We start from the raw sequence: 23,140 nt of genomic DNA, 5'->3' as shown, positions 1-23,140 counted from the left end.
CCATCTACAATCCAGCATCTTGTAGACCTGCTAACCAGTCATAAATCACCCCTGACACTCAGTTCCACTCTGCCTGCACTCTCTTCTTCACCTCTCTTGGCCTCTGTCAGTTGTTTTGAATGGTTGACCCCAGGTCTGGTTTCACTAGCTGTACTTGCAGCTTTGCTGTTGCACCTCTCTCCCTCTCATTCACACACATTTATTCAGTCTTGTGCTTCTTAAGGACTTTTTCTTTGCCCCTGTCTCTGTGTGTCGCCCTCTTTCTGCGGTATGTATGTATCAAATAAAAGAAACATCCACCTGGGTTATTTTCCATGCCTCACCCCCTTTACTAACACTTTGAATAACAGAAGCTTTTGGCTCCGCCTTCGCTACAGTCGCAGAGGGCTTATAAACCAGGCTCAGGCTGAGCACAGCTTCACCCACGCAGCGGACACTAATTCTTTTGCGGGCTCACTGAGGCTACACACAGGACCGAGTCATGGAAAAAGATGGAAGACCCAACTGGGACAGCCCCATGCAATTTGTGCTGGCCTGTGTATCATATGCAGTCGGACTGGGAAACGTGTGGCGGTTTCCATACCTCTGTCAATTACACGGCGGAGGTAAGTCCGTGTGACCCTCTTTCACTAAATCATGAGCAGCACTTTCTTGTGCCTTTAAGTAGAGGGAGGTTACCAGGTTTATGATCATGTTTGATGAGCACAGAGTGTATTTGATTTGAAATGACAAATCTCAATACACTCTCTCTGTCTTCAAAGATTCAGTGGAAAGCAGTGATGTTGTACATAACGGGTTTTACTCACCTCAGCTGGTAAACGAGTTACTACAGCCATGTGTCATGTAAACGTCCCTTTATAATTTCTCAATACCATTGATTGAATTGTAAGTAACTTAATATTCTTTAATTGGTGTGAAGAGTTGTTGATTAAGATTTTATCAAAGGGGGCGGGGCGTTCCGTGGTAAATTTCCTATGGAATCCTTACCTGACTATTGTCAGCTGTCTCGCTGCTGAAAACAATAAAAGTAGATGACGGTCATTAAGCGTTCGGAGCGAAAAGCAAATAATAATAATCAGAAGCGGTTTCGAAGTAGGCTTGTTTAAACAGACTCCGTTTAAGTGTGAGAGTGCGCAATTTAAAGACGAACTAAAATAAAGGCAGCGCAAGCATTCAGACATTTAAAGAAGAAAAAATGTTTTCGGCTCTTCCCTGGAAATGTTTCCAACATATGGCACTTTGTGCCGGGGTGTTTGTCCCGATGTTTCTCTCTGACTGCCAGAATCTGACTCTGTGCGTCACCCTTCATTTACTGTGTGGATGTGGAATTTTTCAGCGTCCTACTACGTACGACAGTACTGTGCTAGTGACCGACACCATAACACTTTTTGTCTTGACAACAAATCACCTTTGTGAGTGTAATTAGAAACTCAGCACACTGTGCGTTGCAGAAGGAACAACGTGAAAAGATGTTTCACACATACAAGGTTGACCATAGCCAAGCACAGATAGATGGTCTTCTGCCAAGTAGGGAGACTGGTGCCAGTTGGGTCAGGGGTTTGTTGGCACACTGTAATTCTCCAGACTGCTCAGAAGGGTACCACCATAAAAATGTTAGTTAGAAATGCTTGTCCTCAGCCACTTACGCAAAACACCTGAAGGTCACAAGAGTATCAGGTGAGGACACAGACAGGGGAAAAGAGTGGAAACCAAGTTTATAGCAAAATGCATTGATTTTATTTGGGGTCATTTTTGACCCCACCTGTGGAAGAGTGTAGGTAGGTATTGGTAGATTGTGCATCCAAGGGTTAATATGGCTCCTATCAGCTTAGAAAGTGTGCTTCTGGTTTACACTCATGGGATTCTTAAAATGCTATGGTTGCATATTTTTTATAATTATTTATAATTGTGGTGATGTTTATATAGCAAATTTGTCCACTGTATAACATTTGTACTGTATTCACCCTTCATGCCTTCAGGGGGGTTCTTAATCCCGTATCTCATCATGTTGCTTTTGGAGGGGTTGCCCTTATTCTACATGGAGCTCGCCATTGGTCAGAAGATGCGTTTAGGTAGCATCGGGGCATGGACTTCGATAAGCCCGTATTTGGGAGGATTGGGTAAGTGCTTGATTAAAATGAAGTCACAATGCATTTACCGCACACTTTTAGCTACACTTTTGGAAAACTAGAGGTGTTATAAAGGAGTACCAAAGAGAGCCTTTCTGGTGACAAAACAGTAAGCAGTTTGAATGTTGCATTAGAAGAAGCTAAAAAGGAGTCTGTGCAAAGGAGCTACAGACAGAACTTTGTAGAGTGCTGTGAATGAAAAACACCTGGGCTTTGTTTAAGTTTTAATCTTTCAAATGAACAGTTTAATTTTATGTAGACAATTTGATTTCATTTTATTTATATAGCGCCAAATTACAATAACAGTTGCCTCGAGGCGCTTTATATGCAGGTACCCTACAATAGTACAGCAGGTATAAGTAACAAGTGTCAATGTGAGATTGGTGATTTTATTTGCTGTTCTTCTGTTTTAGGGCTTGCTAGCGTTGTGACATCCGTGTATCTCTGTCTCTATTACAACGTCATCAATGCATGGAGTTTCTGGTACCTCTTTCATTCATTTCAAGTGAGCTGCTAATTTTCAAACTACTGCAGTTTTTTCAAACACATGCTACGTTGTTGTAGCTCATTTGGATGTAACACATCTCTGCTGCTCTTCATGTTTATGTCAATTGCAGTCAGTCCTGCCCTGGGCAGTATGCCCCATAAATTCAAACCGAACGGGACCTACAGAGGAGTGTGAGGTGGCTACACCCACCCAATATTTCTTCTACAGGGAAACACTGAACATCTCTTCTTCTATTGAAGAGAATGGAGGCATTCATACAGGACAGGCACTGTGTCTCGTGCTTGCCTGGGCAATAACCTACCTGTTCATTGTGCGAGGAGTAAAGTCAACAGGAAAGGTAAGGAGACTCACGAGTTTCTGTGATACATATCAGAAGTGGATATGAGCACAACAATCGCCATCATGAAAATGCCACTTCATAAATTTTGATGCCAAGTAACATAAATGCATTGTCACATAATTAAATGGTAAACACACCAGTTCTTATATACCGCTTTTCAACTCTGCCTGAGCACTCACAGTGCTTTATACAGTATAACAAGTTAACAGTATAAATCTTAGGCTGCAGACCCACAGAATGACAGAATTCCCAATCCTAATGAGGACATATATCTTTTTTTTAAAAGTCATATCAACACAAAAACAAGGAGCACAAAGCTGAAAACCACTCAAGGCAGTCTTACATATTTGTTTAATATGTGCATTGAAGGACATGTCCTGGTCCAAAATGACTCCAAGGTTCCTCACAGTGTTACTGGAGGCCAAGGTAATGCCATCCAGAGTAAGGATCTGCTTAGATACCATATTTCTAAGCTTTTCAGGGCCGAGTACAATAACCTCAGTTTGATCTGAATTAAGAAGCAGAAAGTTAGCGGCCATCCAGGTCTTTATGTCTTTAAGACATTCCTGCAGTTTAACTCATTGGTGTGTGTTATCTGGCTTCATGGACAGATAGAGCTGGGTGTCATCAGCATAGCAGTGAAAATGTATGCTATGTCTTCTAATGATGCTGCCTAAGGGAAGCATGTATAATGTAAACAGAATTGGTCCTAGCACTGAACCCTGTGGAACTCCATAATTAACCTCAGTGTGTGAAGAGGACTCTCCATTTACAGTAACATTAGATGAGTCCACTGTCAGAGGCCATAAGAAGATCATTTGTAACCTTCACTAAAGCTGTTTCTGTGCTGTGATGAGCTCTGAAACCTGACTGAAACTCTTCAAATAAACCATTTGTCTTTTAAAATCACTCTTTCAAGATTTTTTTGAGATAAAAGGAAGGTTGGAGATTGGCCTATAATTGGCTAAGACTGATGGGTCAATGATGGATTTTTAAGTAACCGTAACAGTTAACTGTTTTAAGTTAGTATAAAAAGTGGCTGTACAGAATGTTCCATCTGTGAGATGGTTATGAGTAATTAGTTCTCTCAGTTCACTGTACTTAATATGAATCTAGCACAGTTCTTTGCGGTGTGGTGGAAGTGGAGATGTTCCTAGATATGGACCAACAGCAGCAACTGTGTGATGTTATGTCAATATCCCCCAAAATCTCTGAGCAATATTAACAAGCCTTCTATACCACACAGCATATGGGCTATACCCCATTAGTAGCAATGTGTACCTAATGGAGGATTTGGTGAATGTAATTTACAAATATTTTCTAAACCAGCAGACCCTAGTGCCTAACTAAAACATACTGTAACACAAAGTTACCAAGTTATGATAAAATTCATAAACATTCCATCATCACACTTACACATTTGAACTTTTCTATGATTGTGCTGGTTGGCTTCTACAGGTGGTGTACTTCACAGCTACATTTCCGTATCTGGTCCTGTTTATCTACTTGATTCGGGGTGTGACTCTTCATGGTGCCATCAATGGCCTCAAATACATGTTCACACCCAAGGTAAGAGTGTCTAGGAAATGTGCTACGCAGATAAGGCTCTTCAGGTTTCATACTTAGAGTGGTTTATCTTTTATGTGTATGTACATTTGTATGTACATTTGTCTGCTTTTAGATGGCTGAACTTGCCAATCCTAGAGCGTGGATCAATGCAGCCACTCAGATCTTTTTCTCCCTCGGTTTGGGTTTTGGCTCACTAATAGCCTTTGCTAGCTACAACCAGCACAACAACAACTTTCAGAACCAGGCCATCGTTGTCTCACTTATCAACAGTGGAACCTCTATCTTTGCCAGCATCGTCACCTTTGCCATCTATGGCTTCAAGGCTACTCTCAACTTCGAGAACTGCCTGGACAGGTATGTATGTTTTGTGCTAATGCAGGGTTCCCGCTACACATGCAAGCATGCCTGTAAATTTACAGGTGTGTCCCTATAGGCGTGATATATTATACGGTTCAACAAGTTATTACAAATCCAGGCATGTGTACTTCAATTTCCAAAATTCAGAATATCACACATGCTTTGTAACATGCTGTTATACTAGCTCATTTTTAAAGAGGCTCTTTGTGGCCTCAAATCCAACTGAGTAACATAAAAAATACCACAAACTTTATCTTTGAACCAGTATTTTATATGTCAAAACAGCCAAATTTGCATGTTATGATATGATGTTACAATTATAAGATCAGGATTGTAACAGTGTAAAACACTGGCATGGAAAATGACTTGTAAATGACTTCTGGTTAAGAATACAAGCTGCAAACGACAATATTTAAGGCAGAGTGAGTAAACTATTGGCCTTAATTGGCATCAAAATATCTTGAATAAATCTTTTTTCTCAACATAGAGAAAATAAGACATGGGGATTTTTTTCTGTTATGATATTTGTGAAAATAACGTGTGTCAGCTATTATTTTTAAACCATTCACCAAGCTAATCCCATATCAATACTATCCACATCAGCACAGTAGGGTCAGCAACATTTATGTCTTGTGCAGGAAAAGTTTTAAATTCAGCATAATTCAGCATTCCCGGACCATGAAACTGCAAACGCATTTGTATGGAGGTCAAACAAGGCAGTCTACATCAGCTTTTTGGACTAGCCGTGCACATTACATTAGCTTGTTGGAGATAATACCAAGGACGAGTTTGTTTTAAGGTTAAAAAAAAAAAAAAAATCAAAACAGCTGGTGCCCCAAACCCAGAAGCATTTGAGGTTTTAGTTTTGTTTTTCTTGGGTTTTCTTTTCATTCAGAGTGGTTTTAAATGCGTCATAGAAGTCTTAAATCTGACTGACTTTGATGAAAGAAATGAAATAAACCAAAACAAAACTAACAGTATAAGTGAGCGTAGAGACATATAAATCTGTTTGGTTTGTTTTTTCACTTGGACCCTAGACTACAATTTAAACATAGCTCTGGCCTGAGGGCATAAAATCAAAGCTAACAGTAACATTAGCCACATTAGCCATTAGCCAAACACAATGGATTTTCCTATTGTTGTGGGGACATTGCATCAAAATAAAAGTAATCCACTGGGTCTTCAGTTCCTCAGATGCTGGGAGTGCGTGAAGACGTCTGTGTTTGCGCTCGCAGCCAACAACTGAACATTTGGTGAGTTTTGTTTGTCGCTGAGACATTTTAGTGTTAGTTAGCTAAAGCGACTCTAGCAAGAAGTTAATAGCGGTCGGTGATGCAGGTGCTCAGGGATGGAGAGTAGGTCCTGGTTGGCCATGCTAGGGCAATGTCTGAGACCAGTGGCTGCAAAGTTGTGAGATCACAAGCTTATGGAAGTGCAACAAGGGCTCCAAATGAACAGTGTTTATTACTGTCATCTAAACATCTTCATGCAAGTGCTTCTACAATGACATGTATTAGTGCTTTTACATTGAAACCATTTTTAAAAAGTTTTCTTTAGAATCAAGGTGAGGTGGTACAAACACATTAATCGTTCAACCAGGACGCTCGAGTAATGCCTGGACCAGTTGTTTGGGACCATTGTAAAACTGCGGTTTAGTCATTGTTTGGTTAGGTTGATGAACCGAAACTACTTGGTTATGTTTAGATTTAGAGGTTAGCATAAGGCTTGGAGAACAAAAACTACCCGGTGAGGATGAGGAAAGAGTATGGTTTTGATTCTGTTACATTATTAACAAAGTTACAGACAAGCTCAACAAAACTTATCTGAAAATGACGACACCAGTGTACATTTTGCACTTCTCCAATAAAGATTACATTGAAATGAAGCTGTATGTTGTAATAACAGCTGACACCATGTTCATCGAGAGAATAGTCTGTCACTGTATTCTGAAAACAGGCTGTGTGCATTTCTCTGTCAGTTGAGTAATTTGGTACTTTAACAACACAGCGTGTTGCTTTGCTTTATCATTGAAAAGAAAAACCCAGAAATGTTCTTTCTTTTGCACAATAGGACTTTGGACCTAGAATCTGGTATACAGAACATGTGTCCAGTGTTAGATCACTTAATAACAAGACATAACAACTCTGAACAAATATCTGTGGTGTGGTGGAGGGTTGGGTGGATGGGGGGGATTGGAGTTGATAGTAGTTGGGGGTTAGTGGTGGGGGGCTGGTATGTGGTAGGGGTCAAAGTACCATCCACATGAATGCCAAAACCCAACAGAACATTGTTTTTCATTAACATAAGTGTCATTCATTACACCTGCCAGTGGTTGGCAGCAAAACATGAAGTGAATAAATGCAATGATTTTACAAAAGTAATACAAAAAAGTAAGAACGAAATGGTTGGTTTTTGCAGTTGAAACAACTAAGAACAAAAACAGTTAAAACTGTCTCTCATCTGCCGCAAAAACATAAGTGGACTGTAAACTTAGTATCACATCAGTTCCCAGTCTAATAAAGGAAACACTTTGTGAAATACGTCTAAGTTCAACAGGTTGCAAAATGGCCTGTGCAATCATTGTTGAAGGTCAGGGTTAATTTGTGCTCCTTTTTTCTTTGTTTTCAGAATGCGCCTTCTGCTGCTAAATACCTTTGATCTAGCAGAAGACGCCATCAGCATGGACAGCGTTCTCGAGTGGACTGAGAAGCTGAACACAACATATCCAGAGCAGTTTGCCCAAATTGCCGACAAAGTAAGAGAGGGAGAGTGCAACCTGGAAAAGGAACTAGACACAGTGAGTTACACTCATCTACATACAGTAACCACACAGGAAACACTATTCAGTTATAAAATAATGGAAAGTTGGAAGTTACTTAAATCGGGAAACGATAAATGATCAACGTTTGTCACCCAGAGTCTGATCGTACAGTCAGGTCCATACGTTTCTGGACCATGACACAATTTCTGTCATTTGGCCTCTGTACACTACCCCAGTATATTTTAAATAAAACAGTGACAATGTGATTGACATGCACATACCACTGCAATTTTAAAAAGCTTAAGATCATGAGCTGTTCCTTTTGTCTGTCCAAGAACAGTGCATGCTATTTAGATGTTTTCTGACAATCTAATCTGCCCTTTCTGTTTTGAGGGTAACCACTACCGTATTTTCCGCACTATAAGGTGCACGTAAAATCCTTTAATCTTCTCAAAAATCGACAGTTCGCCTTATGTATGAATTCTGGTTGTGCTTACTGACCTCGAACCGATTTTATGTGGTACACGGCGCTCAGAAATCTGTCAAAAATGTTTTGGTATGACTTTGGTAAACTATGAAGCCGCAGCGCTTGATGGATTGTTGGAGCATTACAGCTGCCGTAGTCAGGAGCCTCGCGGAGTAATCTGGATCCTAAACTCCGTCTCTTCAGGTCCCCAAGTCAAACAAACACTGCAGCATCACTGAGAGTTAAAAACTGTCTAAATTCTTTCATCTTTAATAAAATGATCAGTGTTGCTGCTTTACCAGGTGTAACAATTAAGTTTAACATCCAGGCATCCATGAAAACAGGATTTATTAAAAGGATGAACACTAAATTTTTCCACTCGATAGAAGTTAACGTGAGGATTCCTGGTGGTTAGAGACAAATGCAATCGCATGGAGGATGCTGTAAACGGACCAAACTTCAGTCAGGAGAACAACTGAGATAATCCATCCTCAACACGAGGTTAGTCATTAATATACTGCAACAACATGGGAATAGAGCCGCTGGAGAGAATTCAGCATTAATGAATCAATGGTAGGGAAGAGGAGGAAGCAAGAAGAATGAGTTGAGTAAAGTTTGACTTATCTGACTGTTTTGTTTACCTCAATGCACTTTATAATCCGGTGCACCTTATGGTTGAAAAATACGGTAGTTTGCACTTTCCTATAAAGCCTCTGTACATGCATTGATAAAGGTAACCAGGTGTACCAAACTGCTGATTTGACCACTCCTAAGTTTTTGCCGTCTCTCTTACAGTTTTATTTTAGTTCTTCATCTTAATGATCTCCTCCTTCACTTTGGAGTTCAATTTAAATCAAATACAATTTGTTGTTGCGAGGTACTAACTGAACTACAAAAACACTATGCACCCTCTAGTGTCCAGATGTGGAATAGCATTTTAATACCTGAAACTGCCACAGTCCACCAAGAACGTTTAAATGACAGGTTAACAAATACAAACATAAACAAACAAACGAAAAACTTTAAGTTTGGCAGTTTTCTCTGTTTGTTTTCAATGCCATGTTTTAACAGATAGCTATTTTCAGCTCTTTACATGGACACTAGGAAGAAATGCAAAAATAGAGCACACAGCATGAGGGGATGTATGACAGCGATGTGACACTGGAGACTTAAAGACACGACATAATTAGGGAGATGGAACACACCAGGGAACACAGAGGAAGTAAAACTGAACAAAGAGACAGGCATAAGTACAAATAAGGACATAGGGACAAATAAGATGGGAAGTAACACACACTGAGACCCAGACTAAGACGTGATAGACACTGGGACTAGGGATAAACAGATACATGACAGACTGGAGAGACAAAGGATGAAACAAGACAAGAGAGGAAACATAGACAGGTAGACAGAACGCAGACCAGACAGAGACATGACTGAGCTGAGGGACAGACACAGAGACATGAAATAGATGGGTAAATAAACACAGAGACGAGACTGACTTTCACAGGAGAGGCTGAGAAGAGAAAAACAGAGGCGAGACAAAGACACAGAAGGAACCTAATAATATCAAACAAGAGACCATGAAAGACCGATAAACCCAGAGACACTAAAATAACTCAACTCAAGACTAAACCATACGAAGTTTGAACTTCAATCATCTTCTGAATGTAAAGGAAAGAATCATGAATCCAAAATAAAACTCTAAACACTGTGTCAAAGAGCCAGGACAGAAGCTGCCTGCAGGGCTGAACACGTGTGGGGTTAGTTTGAGTCCGCTGTTCATGCCAGTGGCACGACCACACTGACAGATCCTGGTTGGAAGTTTGAATGCCATCCAGCAGCAGTGTTTGACCAAGCTGATCAAAAGAATAATCACTTATAATAATAATAATAAAATAATAACATGCTCCTCAGGCCCCTGTTTGTTAACTGTCAGTATGTGTTGTTTCTTTAATCATCCATCCATCCAACCAACAACACCAAACAACTCAATTTGACTGCTTAAACCACAAATGTGTTATTGTAGACTTATATCACTTCCTGTTCCTGTTACAACACACAGTGGTTTTTTGTGTATTTTTCTGTGTAGCCCGTTTAATTAAAAACCTGTAGCTAATGACTAAAACATACCACTGCTGCTGCCTGTCTGTACAACCCGATATCAAACACCCCGATCCACAGTGCCCATTTCACGCTTTGCCTCCAAAACGTAAAATCTACACGTTGCATTAAGTTGAAATAAGCTGCAGGACCAGCAGAGGGAAATATTTGATTTCAAGCCAACATGAAAATAATAACAGGAAAGCATTTAAACAGACAATATTAACACATTCGCATGTATATCCATATTAGCCGTGACGATGCTGGGAGCCTGGGATCTACTTTGTACGTTACGATTTTGTGGCTTTAAATATATTTTCTCCCCCTGCTGGTAATGCAATTTCTGCATGCAGTAATGCAACTCATGCATGTTTGTCTCTCTCACGTTTTAGAGAGGCAAAGTGTGAAGTGGGCACGGTGGGCCGGCGTGTCTATTACACTTTTTGCTATGATACTGGGTTGGTACTTTGCATATTTACACTCCACCCTGGCTGAATTGTAAAATATTATTACTTATTTAGGTTAAAAATCTTTACTATATTACCAAAAATTTTAAAAGCACCTCAGTACACTGTATTTTTGGAAAACTGTGCATAATATTTCTGCAGGAAACATGTTCCCCATCAGTATGATATATGATACAGTACATCGTCTCCATGTTCACAGACATGAAGCCTCTTTACTGTAATTATAATTATTGAGATAAGGTTGTGGCATGTGCATCCACTTATAGGTATTTTATAAGAATGAATGATCTCTGTGAAGCGTGTCTGTATGAATAATACTTCATAAAGAGACATTTTGAAGTCTTTTTATTTGACATGTAAAACACTGACACTAAATTCAGTTTCTATTTCAACTATAAACTCCCGTTATTTTTGTTTCAGGCAGTAGAGGGGACAGGCCTGGCCTTCATAGTGTACAGTGAGGCCATTAAGAACATGCCTTTGCCCCAGCTGTGGTCTGTACTGTACTTCTTCATGCTCCTGCTGTTAGGAATGGGCAGCATGTTGGGAAACGTTACAGCCATCATCACCCCGTTACGTGATTTCAAGATTATGTCCCGCATGAGCAACGAGTTGTTCAGTGGTAAGATCCGTACTGATGTTGGTGGAGAAGGTCTTCGTACTTTCTGCTGCTATGTATTCTCACTGAACCGTTGCCACACTTTTCCTGTCTGTCTGGTTGGGTTACAAACACATTGACAGTGGTAAAGAGCAGCATTTATGTTTATTGCAGCTATAAAACTAGTTTTCAGCTGAGTGCACAAAGTTAAATAGAATTCAAAGTAGTAACTTGTGATGCTCCTACTTCCTACGACAGGCCGTGCAGATATTATCAAAGTGATTCTTTATGGTCCTACCATTGTGAGAAGGCAGATGTCTGGGAATGCCAGGAGCTTTACGCTGTGTGAGAATTTGGCTTTTAGAGCTTTGAGTGTTCAGAACAGAAAGGCTTTATAATACTCGGTGTGTAAAGCAGGCAGGATTGGACCCAAGCACAGACACACAGCTTCATTGCTGGGTGCCAGAAATACTAAACTAAACTGGAACACAGGGAGTAGCACACAGCTCGGAGGAAGAGGACGGTGGGAGGCGCAGACATAAATATGCACGCGAGGCAACAAACCACAGGAGGGAACACAGCTGAACATGATCTAACTAAGGAGACAGGGGTATACAGAGCATTTATGCATTTACAGCACACATTTAGCTGCAATAACCAACTCTCCCCATCGCTGCACATCCTCCCAGATGCTCGGCCAGTAGAATCAGGCCATGATTCGATTCCAGAGTTTTATCATAACCCACGGGCGACCGTGGCTCAGGGGGTTGGGAAGCGCATCAGTAACCGGAAGGTCGCCAGTTCGATCACCGGGCTCGCTGTCCTGGTCATTGTGTCCTTGGGCAAGACACTTCACCTTACCGCCTATTAGAGAGGGGCCGATGGCGCGATATGGCAGCCTCGCCTCTGTCAGTCTGCCCCAGGGCAGCTGTGGCTACAACTGTAGCTGCCTCCACCAGTGTGTGAGAGTCAATGAATGAAGCCTTGGAAAGTGCTATATACATCCAATCCATTATTATTATGTGAGCAGCCGAAATGATTTTTCGGGTGGCTCGTTACAGCCATCTATGTTTGTGTTTTTTCCGCCAGCTTTTCAACACTTGAAACTGGTTGTGTTCTTCTGGTGTCTCAGTCACTCGACACAATCTGTCTCCAATGAACACAAAGTGCGTTACTGTTACATCAGGGCACACTGTTTGACCATCAGTTTTCATGACTTGGTCAAAGGCTGAGTATAGGCTGTTATTATGACACTGCTGCGGTGGTGGAAAACCTATTGGAACCAACATGATCTCCTGTGAAGGCCCTGCTACGTCCCCCAGAATCAGTGTCCGATGGCCCCACACCATAGCTGAGTGCAGCAGAGACACCGCATGCCTCTACCAGCTGTGAATGCACCACTGCGCACTGCCCCATTAACTTACTGAACCCGGGCCAGCCGTTCCATAGCAGGAGATGCTGAGACACAACAGAAGAAAACAGATTATTGGAGAAGAATGGCGGTGCTGGGACTCTTGGGGCCAAGCTCCTGCCACTGGCTAAACAGTCATGGCAACCTCAAGGCTTGCCTGCCAGTGACTGCAGACCCACTTCGTTGTTGCCAGGAGCTCCTCCACGAATCGTTCTGGGAACACCGTGTCCAGCAGCTGAGCCGCTCCTGGTACAGGGCCAGGCTGCAGCCACCTGACCAGGATGTGTCCTTCAATGCACATATTAAACAAATATGTAAGACTGCGTTCTTCCATTTGTGCAACATCTCTAAAGTTAGAAATATCCTGTCTCAGAGTGACGCTGAAAAACTAGTTCATGCATTTATTACTTCCAGGCTGGACGACTGTAATTCATTATTATCAGGAAGTCCTAAAAACTCACTGAAAAGCCTTCAGCTGATCCAAAATGCTGCAGCAAGAGTCCTGACAGGGACTAGAAAGAGAGAGCATATTTCTCCTGTTTTGGCTTCCTGTTAAATCCAGAATTCTGAAAAAAATAATTCTGATAAAAAAAAGTCAGAATTCTGACTTTTTTTTATCAGAATTCTTGAAAAGAAGTGAAAAAAGGACGTGTCCCCTTTTTCCCCCCAGTGGCCCTAATCCTCTTTGTGACTGGTGTTGTAATTTGGTGCACCAGTGACTGAGCTTTTCTTGCAGGTTTGGTGTGTGTGTTTTGTCTGCTGCTGGGCCTGGGCTTCACCACCACCTCAGGGAATTACTGGTTTACCATATTCAACGACTACGCAGCCACTTTCTCTTTGCTGTTCATTGTCCTCATTGAGGTCATAGCTGTTAGTTACATCTATGGAATTAAGAGGTATGTGCTGTCATTGTGATTGTTTCCACATTTGTTACTGTAGATTAAAACCTTTTTGTTCTGGCTATAAATAATGTACTACTATTCTACTGCTGTAAAATTCAATAATCGATACGAGCATGTTTTCTACTCTCTTTAGGTTTGAAAAAGACATAGAAGACATGCTTGGTCATCGTCCCAACTGGTACTGGAAAATCATGTGGGCAGTAACCAGTCCCTTGCTCCTTATTGGCCTCTTTATATTTTACATCATTAACTACATCCAAGGAGGGACACCCACTTACCAAGCATGGAATAAAGAGCTGGTGAGTTCTGCTTTCAATATTCCCGACGTGTAGACATTTTTACTTTCTCCTCAACAGACAGTATGGATTATCATTATTGAAGGTTTGGGTTAGGTCATGTTTAACAAAGTCTCCTGTGATACCGTGCACTCCAAAAAGGAAATGAGCGGAAAAGTCTGGTGGAAAATGGCAAAAAAGATGGCGTAGTGCACTATTAAATAGGATCGTTTAGATTTAAATGATGCTGTGAATCGACGACTTCCAAATAGCTCAACAAATCAAGAAGCAAAAGTAAAGGAAATGTTTTTTTTCATTAGCTCATCCAGCCAAAGGACCAAAGTCCGTCTGCCATCCAACAAGAATCTGTACTCCTCCTACAGTATTGATCTGAAGTTTTAAATTGCACATAATTATCATGTAAGTTTTTTTTACCCAAACTGTGCTCAAGACCAAGATTTGTTGTTTCATGAGCAAGAATGAATCGCTTTCAGGAGCTCCATGAATTCCAGTGTGAAGTATTCCACAGTGAACTGTTTGTGCGATTATAACACAGTGGAAGCGACTGGGAATGGGAGCAGCTTCACCACCAAGTGGCCACATAAAATCACAAAGCGGATGCTGAGGTGCAAAGGCTGCCATCTTTCTGCAAAGTCAATCTCTACAGACCTCCAGATATCCCATAACCTTCAGACTAACTCAAGAACATTGCACAGAGATTAATGGAACGAGTTTCCATTTGGGCGATCGTGGCTCAAGAGTTGGGTGTTCGTCTTGTAACTGGAAGGTCGCCGGTTCGAGCCCCGGCTCGGACAGTCTCGGTCGTTGTGTCCTTGGGCAAGACACTTCACCTACCGCCTACTGGTGATGGCCAGAGGGGCCGATGGCGCGATATGGCAGCCTCGCTTCTGTCAGTCTGCCCCAGGGCAGCTGTGGCTACACCTGTAGCTGCCTCCACCGGTGTGTGAATGCGAGAGTGAATGAATAGTGGAATTGTAAAGCGCTTTGAGGGTCTCGAAAAGCGCTATATAAATGCAATCCATTATTATTATTTCCACGGCCGAGCAGCTGCATCCAAGCGCAGTGCAAAGTGTCTGAAGCAGTGATCTCAAAGCTTGCTGAATGTCTGGCAATCCAATGGACCAGTCTGTTTTGGTGGTTGCTAGGAGAAAGGTACTGTGTAACGTTTGGGTGGGGCACTTTATGGTGTGGGGTTGTTTCCCAGGAGCTGGGCTCAGCCCCTTAGTTCCTGCAAAATTCCATTAATGCTTCAGCATACCAAGACAGTTTGGACAATTTTATGATCCCAACTTTGTGGCAACAGTTTGGGGATGTTCAATGAAGAACAAGTATCTGTCATTTCATTTATTTACTTATAAAGCACATTTAATAACAAAAAAAGAGTTGACCAAAGTGCTGTACAACGTAATAATTAAACAATAACATTAACATCATCAAACAGGTAGGAAGATTTGAATAAAAAATTGGTAACTCTCATGCAGTATAGCAGTGGTTCCCAAACTTCTTTTTGTTAGGCCGTCCTTTGTTTTTCAAGAAAATCTTCAGGCTCTAGAGGGCGTGTAAAGCTGCAAAAGGTCAGACTAATAGTTTGTTGCTTGGCCATTTAGCACTTTATAAGTCAAAAGATTTTAAAATTAAATTCTAAAACGCACCGATGAAGAGAGGCGAGCGCCGCGGTGATATGTTGTCTCCTTACACGGGTCAAGAGGCCGGCTGCAGCGTTGTGTACGAGTAGAAGCCGTGCCAGACTGGACTGACACCAGCGTATAGCTAATTAATCTGGGGCATAAAAGTTACAGCTTGGTCCAAAAATAATTACTTCAGTTTTGTCTCATTAAAGGTACAAAAATTTGAGACCATCCAGGTTTTACCTTTGTCAAGGCATTTGAATAAAGATTCCATGGGAGTGGTGTTTCTATTATCCGAAGATAAATCTGGATGTCGTAAGAGTGAAAGCAGATATTATGCTTCCTAAAAATTAGGCCTGGAGGAGCATATAGATTGAAAAGGGAATTGGGCCTAATATGGAACCCTGCGGGACACCACAAGTAAATGGAGCTGTGGAGGACGTAAAATCATCAAAGTCCTCTCGGAGAGGTAGGACCGAAACCATTCCAAAGGGATACCTTTGATATCACATTGCTCCAATCGCAAGATCAGATTACTGTGGTCAACGGTATCAAAGGATGCAGTTAAATCTAGAAGCAGGAGCACAGCTGAGCCACCTGAGTCGGTGATTAATAAAATGTTATTAACAATAACAGACTGAAGCAAATCTATCATTCAAGAGTTTGAATTCCACCAAAATCCTAATCAACCATTCTTGGAAGCACGGGGATATTTTGATATAGGGAAGGAAGTTTGATGCCATCCATGTACACAGAGATCAAACTGAAAATTAGCAGTCAAAAAAGTATAATTAAATGAATCAGAAACAGGAAGAACACCCTTCTGACACAATGTTAGTGATGACATTGGATACTACTTTGGCAGAGTTGGCTGGAGTGTAAATGAGTAATCCAGTGTAACAGCAAATTTATTTTTAAACTGCACTGTCATGTTATCTTATTTTATTCTACAATTTTATTTATAACGTGTTGTGATTTGGATGGACACGTGATATTATTGTACAAGCAGAATCCACACTCGTCAAACTGAACATCAGTGATGACATTTTTATTCAGCCATACCTTTCACATAGTTATGAGTCCTTACCAAGATTAGGATCTGGATGTTTGCAGCTGTACCACTCTACAGACTGTAGCGTTGATAGCAAAAGTTTCTGCTAATGGTGAACTGTATGTGTGGCTTCCCAGGGTGAATCAGCAGTGACGGAGTACCCCGTCTTTGGTCAGGTCTTCATCGTGCTGCTGCTGGTGTCGTCAGTCAGCTGTGTGCCCCTCACAGCTCTGTATGCCTTCTGCAGGAAGAGGAAAGATCGAGCCTATGAAAAGCGTCCATCTGCTGTGAGCACAGTGTCAGTGTAGGGACCAAACCTGTCCTGCTTCCTGGACCTCTCCATATCTGCACTTCAGCTGAGCAGCAGGAGTACAGTATTTCCTACCTAATCCAGAGTGTGTGTGGTGTTTGATTTGAGTTTCACCTTAGCGACGGCCCTTTTGGACTGTTTGTCTGCAAAAACGACGTCGTTCCAGTGTTGCCGTAGTAACAGCTTAGGCGACATCAGACACAGGCCTTCTTTGTTCAGAATACGCTCCATATTTCCTTTGAATCTGTTGTATTATTTGTCTCAGTTTAAAGTCAGACGTCTGTCAGTACATTCAGAAGAATATCCTCTAAATCTCAGCTGTGGAACATTATTGCTCACAGATGTAGTTTGTCTGACTGTCAGATGTTTAAATATAGTTGTAATTTGGTCATTTGCTTGTTGTTATTTTTCTAAATAGTAGTACAGTATTATGAATGTATGTACATAAGCTACTGTGAGTTTTAAATGTATTGTTTTAATCATTTTTTCCCATCTTACACACTGTAAACATGTTTTAAAGCAGTAGTGCACAGAAGTGAGCACTAAAATATCGTAGGCATCAAAAAAGGAAGTCCTGTCCTATCACACTATAACATCGCACTATAGTGGACTTTTTAAATTATTTGGACTCGCCTGTTTCTGTCTAATAAGAATAGTGATTGGTTAAATTCTCACACACATGCTAGATTAGAGCCTGTGACAACAATCTGATTACAGAGGTCCTACTTTCTGTTTTGAAGTATCTTTGAGCAAAGTGGTGTTTTTGCATCACTACCAAAAATGACACTTGATTCAAGACTCGAGCTGGACCTGTTGGACTGCACAACAGAAAGCCGAGACGTATCAAACCACATCGGCTGATTTCCTTTCTTTCTTTCTTTAAGGTAAATATGATGGACATATCAGTCATTGGGTTTTCCTGTCGTCGAATTAGAGCTGGCACTGAATTATGTGTGTACGAATTATCTGCTTTCTACAGGATTTTTGATAACTAGTTTTTTATTCATTTTAAAAGGGCTGGCAGCTCATTGTGAACCAAAATACCTGTATGAGCCAACAGTGCTGTGCCAAAACACAATTGTAATAAAAAAAAAATTTCTTTGTACATTCCCAAATATGTCAAATGTGTATATACTGTTGGATATGTGTCATCGAATGACCGAATAATTGGACTAATCAAAAGTGTGATTTTTGCTTTTTGTGCCAGTGAGTAAATAAATGATGAACTGTTAGTTTTCTTGGACATAAAGCGTCTTGTAAGTCACTATGTTGTCTTTCAGCTTCATCTGAAATTTATTTGGGGGGTTTTGATTAAAGAAGTAAGACATTTATGTGCGTGTGTGTCTTTTAGAAGACAGACGTCTCTTTTTTCTTGATGGATTCTGTCCCAGTACATCTGTTAATACCGAGTTTGAAACTGCTTCTTATATAAAGCCAGTTGACCTTTAACCATTACAAACATCAATGGAGTGATGTTTGTAATCATTTGGACTCAGATGTTGCATACTGCCACCTGCAGGTATTCATAACTGACTGTAGGAGTCAAATGTAAACTCCACAATAAGCTCCTGACCTTACATGAAAATGTCTTGTCTGTTCCTGTGTCTTGTTTTTATGAACCTTGTTGCATCTAAATGTTCATGCATATTTCATATGAGATGATGATGAGATAGCCTTTATTTGTCAGTTGCAGGTCTTTTGCCCACAACCGAGATGACAGACCTTGCCGACCGTACATACAATACACAAACATCACATTGGGGAGACAGGTCAGGCCAGGTAGCAGGAAAAAAACCCTCGAAATGTGTAACACAAAAGGATAATACAGGAATGCACAGATATCAACACACCATAGCACAATAAACACAGACAGCAACATGGGAAAGAGTTCCAGTGTGTACACCTGATCTGGGACCGCTGCAATCTTCGACTGCGCCTCCAGCTGACCCGATGTCCACATCAGAGGGGAGGTAAGCGTTGGAGGTGGCGTTGGATCCGGCGTAGGGAGGGTGATGCGTCAGTGAGTGCTTATCAGTATATGTATGTGTGTGTGTGTCCATAGTTCAGCTGAGACAGTGTCCTTCGCCCTGCCAGGCTAAGTAAACAGTCTTCCAGCCAACCCAGCCAACCTTGTAGGGAATGGGAAGAACAGACTAAACACAGTCGTTATCAGGGAGCTTTTGTTCGGCTCCAGCCTTGAGCCTACAGCTGGCTCCGAAGGGGTAGCTGGATTATGATGGTGATTTTTCTTTTGCGACAACTCGTGAGAATTTCAAAGCTGTTCTTTAACACTCCGACACTGGTCTCTCAATCTCCCGTTGGAGAGCCGCGAGCTTCCCCATGATGGTATCAAACTTGCTGGTGTTTTCATTCTTGTGCTCAGAGAGCTGATTACTCACGACTGCAGTGAGCTGCTCCACGATGTGATCCAACGTCCGCTCAGAGATGTTGTTCTGAGTGGACTTTTCCTTGATGTATCCCAATATACGCTCAGATGTCTTATTCTGAGTATTCACGGCAGCTGCGTCTCCAAGCTCTTAACCATGCTGCTCTCAATGAGCCCGTTCTGAGAAGTCGCGCCTCGTCCCACCGTTTCAATCCCAGCAGGCAGCTTTGTGGGGGTTTGAACAGCCGGTTCAGCTATCTTAATCCTCCCATAAGCCAGAGCCAAGCCAGCTCCGATCAGCAAGAACCCTGTTATCATGGTTCCGAATAGGTAGATATCTTCAGCGTCCTCGATTGACAGTCCCGCCAGGCACACGATCCTCCATGTCTGCCACCCGTCCATCGTGTATCCGGCAGGGAAAGTCCCTCCAGGGCACTCGGGCTCTCCCGAGCCCAAACTTCTCGTTGAGAAAAGGGAGTCAATAGCATTCAGAGACCAGTTGATCAAATCCATAATTCTCTTTAGGTTTTAGAAACAGACTGTGAGAGACTGTTCCATCCTTGTTATGGAATACATTTTTATGAACTTCAGTTACAGGACAGGTGGTTTCATCGGTCAGGGAGGCGCTAACCTGTCACAGTTAAAAGGGAGTTTTTCCTTCTCACTATAAGTGTTTGCTCTTGTGCGGTCGTCTGATTGTTGGAGTGTTCTTTGTAGGATCTTTCACTTATAATGTAAAGTGCCTTCAGACAACTGTTGTACTGATTTTGCTCGATATAAATAAAACTGCAAGGGTTTAGAAATATGCTGAAAACTAAATATCAGCAGGTCTATGACACGATGGGGTAGCCGTGGCTCATAAGGTGGGTTGGAAAGTTGGTGGTTTGCTCCTCGCTTGAACGTGCAGACTGGAATAGCTATCCATGGGCAAGATACTAAAGCCTGAGCTGACGCACAGTGAATTGTGTGAATGTGAAACAAGGTGCATATACAGAAAAAAGCACTTTGAATGACTCTTATAGAAAAAGCATCGCCAGCTACAATCCAACCGGTCAGTTTTACATGAGTCCTCGTGATGTTGTTTGTCAAAGGATTTTTGTATTTTCCTTTCTTCTGATGATCATGATGCACCATGATAGTATCATTGTGCAGAGTCACACTGCGTGGGGATGTAAAAAATGTCAGCTGTAAAAGTGTGATCTGGCTCACTGAATCCCAATACCTGAAAACCGATTACACATTGATGGACACATTTATTTATTAATGTACTGTTTTTGGTGTACTGAAACTATTTAGCAGCTACCATACTTTATACACACGATACCTGAAAGCCTGTTTCTCTAAAGTGAAAAAATAAAATGTCCATACCCATACAAAGACAGTGGGAAGCTGTATTTTATTCTTGGTGTTTTGCAGGTTTGACCTGTGGGGGGGTCGCCCAGCATGTTTCTCTTCTTGAACATTCAGGTTAATCTGATTTGGTATTTTAAGCTTCCCTGTTTCGTCATCAACTGATCCTCGTCACAGCAAATTAGTCCTTGAGTACACCGAGGTAATTGTTGTTATGAAATGACACTGTATACAGAAACCTAAATCTAATTCAATGTAAACAGTATAGTATTACTGTTACTCCTAAAATCCTTTTGTTGAACAAGAGTGAAATCTTTGATTAATTACTGCCACGATTAGTCGATGACTAATTTAATAGTTGACGTGTTGTTTGAAGCTTTGTAAGACCCCAAAAGACGCAGTAGCAGGATTTAAGAGTGTAATAACGGACCGAGACAGAAGCACTGCATGTACAAGGATGCCAGCTGCCGTTAAACCCCGAAGAAGAAGCAGCTGTGTCCGGTGTCGTAGCTGTGTCCAAATTCAGGAACCGCGCATCCCAGCTCAGTTTACAACAAGTTAGTAAGTTTTAATATTACTCTTATTATTCTTTCTGGGTCACAAAATAAACATTTAACATATTTTCAGGTGAGAATGTAGCTGTGTAAACCTCAAATATCTGCTCAGTTTATCAGGACACCGCATATTTTCAAAAGCGCTCCGACGTTTTCGGAGACGTCTGTTACCCACTAGCTCGATAGCGAGCCGGGAGGTCAAGGCTCACTAGCGCCGTGAGAACACCGGACTCCCGGCAAATCGTTTTCAAACCCACCGCCGTCTTTCCTACTCAGGTTAAACATAATATATGAGTCACTTAGATAACTTAAAAATGTTATTGTTTGGCTTTTTTTAGTATTTATTTGTTCCTGAGTAAATCGGTTTGGCTGAGATTAAAGTTTTTACACAGCTGAATAAACATCAAGCAGACAGCTGATCATCAGAAGTGTGAGATGCTCGAGAGTTTACTCTGGTGTCCTGTTATATTTTAGATAGCAAGGAGCAGACGGCTGAGTTTATTAAACAGTTCCTATAATAAACACCTTTATTTAGAAACATCTTTGTGCATCAAATGCTATAAAATCAAAGTTCAAAGTACTTCAGTCATTACGCTGATATATGACAGTAATTAAGATCACATCTAATCACATCCTGAAATAGTCTTCAGCAGTAAACACGAGTCGCTGCGAGGAGGAAACAGATATTTTGCAGCATTCAAGGAGGTGAAGAAATATATAAAAATATTATTATGCTCTCACACACATTCTTAGTCAGCCAGACTCATCACAGAGACAAAAGCCTTCAGCTCAGACTGTCTGGACTGGAGCTGACAGTAACTGATGGTAGTGTAAGCTGAATTAAGGCTCAGGTGTCTTCAGAGTAGATTTCCCCCAGCAGGTGCACGGGTTTTGCATGTCCTTTATCCTGTCCTCCTTCTCTCACCCCAACCGGTCGCAGCAGATGGCCCCGCCCCTCCCTGAGCCTGGTTCTGCTGGAGGTTTCTTCCTGTTAAAAGGGAGTTTTTCCTTCCCACTGTCGCCAAAGTGCTGCTCATAGGGGGTCATATGATTGTTGGGTTTTTCTCTGTATCTATGAAGCACCTTGAGGCGACTTTTGTTGTGATTTGGCGCTATATAAATAAAATTGAATTGAATTGAATCTATCTATAAATATCACCCTGAAGCATCAAACCATATGAATTAATCTGCCTGCAAACACATTAGTCACAGAGTTTTATGGGGTTCCACTTCTCAGCTGTTCTCTATAAACCTTTACATTAAACCAACAAATGATTTGTACTTCTTATTAACATAACCACAGACCAAATTCCCCTCTGAGATCCAAAGATGATAACGGTAATTCGTTGGTGCTGTGTTGGACGTTCCTGAGGTACAAACTACATGTTGAAAACTCAGCGTTCTTGTTCATCCCTGAGCTGATTTTGAGAACAAAGTACAAAAAGGCTCATCTGCAACAAATGACGGGCACACCTGTAATTACATAACTGCTTCATGCAGTCTCAGTTCAGTAGAGTTCATCTTGACAATAAAGAGATAACAGTTAATGATTATGTGCAGTTAGACAAGTAGGCCACCATTAAACAGTAAGGTGTGACTTAATGATAAAGGGTAAAATCAAAGCTGAAGAGGCAGTTTGCACACACACAGTTCCTTCCTGCAGCCGTCACAGCGGTGCCGTCAGATTCAGCTTTCTATAAATAAATCTCTATTTTTACCTTTTCTACTTTCATGCTTGCTTTTTAAAAAATGTTTTACTCATGTTTTCATACTACTGTAAGGTGACCTCGAGGGTCTTTAAAGGCGCCTCCAAATATAATGTATTATTATCCAAAGATTGGAATTAAATGAGTGTGTACTAAGTACACAGGGAGCATGAGCTCTGTAGTGCTTCACCATTCATTTGGTTTTACAGACTGGACTTCACAAAAACAAACTTCAACAACTTCAAGTG

General features: G+C 41.4%; 1 protein-coding gene and 1 pseudogene across 1 annotated transcript; one reads left to right on the top strand and one right to left on the bottom strand.

Annotated features, from left to right (window-relative positions):
- Positions 1–368: 368 nt before the first annotated feature.
- slc6a20 (solute carrier family 6 member 20) lies at positions 369–18,246 on the top strand. Its single transcript, XM_086310230.1, has 11 exons — positions 369–605; positions 1,980–2,120; positions 2,543–2,634; positions 2,747–2,974; positions 4,436–4,546; positions 4,659–4,900; positions 7,532–7,700; positions 11,121–11,322; positions 13,446–13,605; positions 13,745–13,910; positions 16,724–18,246. Exons 1-11 carry the CDS (start codon positions 482–484, stop codon positions 16,892–16,894), a joined length of 1,806 nt encoding a protein of 601 aa, XP_086166356.1. The 5' UTR covers positions 369–481; the 3' UTR covers positions 16,895–18,246.
- Positions 18,247–18,836: 590 nt separating this feature from the next.
- On the bottom strand, positions 18,837–19,810 carry LOC147318334 (uncharacterized; annotated as a pseudogene).
- Between the last annotated feature and the right edge of the window lie 3,330 nt (positions 19,811–23,140).

Source organism: Aulonocara sp. 'chitande type north' Nkhata Bay, linkage group LG11 (genome assembly GCF_057382095.1).
Source record: "Aulonocara sp. 'chitande type north' Nkhata Bay isolate Kocher_YH1m ecotype deep benthic linkage group LG11, A_spYH_male_GT1.1, whole genome shotgun sequence".
NCBI lineage: Eukaryota > Metazoa > Chordata > Actinopteri > Cichliformes > Cichlidae > Aulonocara > Aulonocara sp. 'chitande type north' Nkhata Bay.
The sequence above is the reverse complement of the archived record's forward strand: the minus strand, read 5'-3'. Positions and strand labels throughout refer to the sequence as shown.

Bases quoted from the DNA above. Each gene is read 5' to 3' on its own strand.
- slc6a20 (XM_086310230.1), top strand. From the start codon at position 482: ATGGAAAAAGATGGAAGACCCAACTGGGACAGCCCCATGCAATTTGTG. The intron at 2,121-2,542 runs GTAAGTGCTTGA...CTTCTGTTTTAG, and splicing joins CCCGTATTTGGGAGGATTGG to GGCTTGCTAGCGTTGTGACA. The intron at 4,901-7,531 runs GTATGTATGTTT...CTTTGTTTTCAG, and splicing joins TTCGAGAACTGCCTGGACAG to AATGCGCCTTCTGCTGCTAA.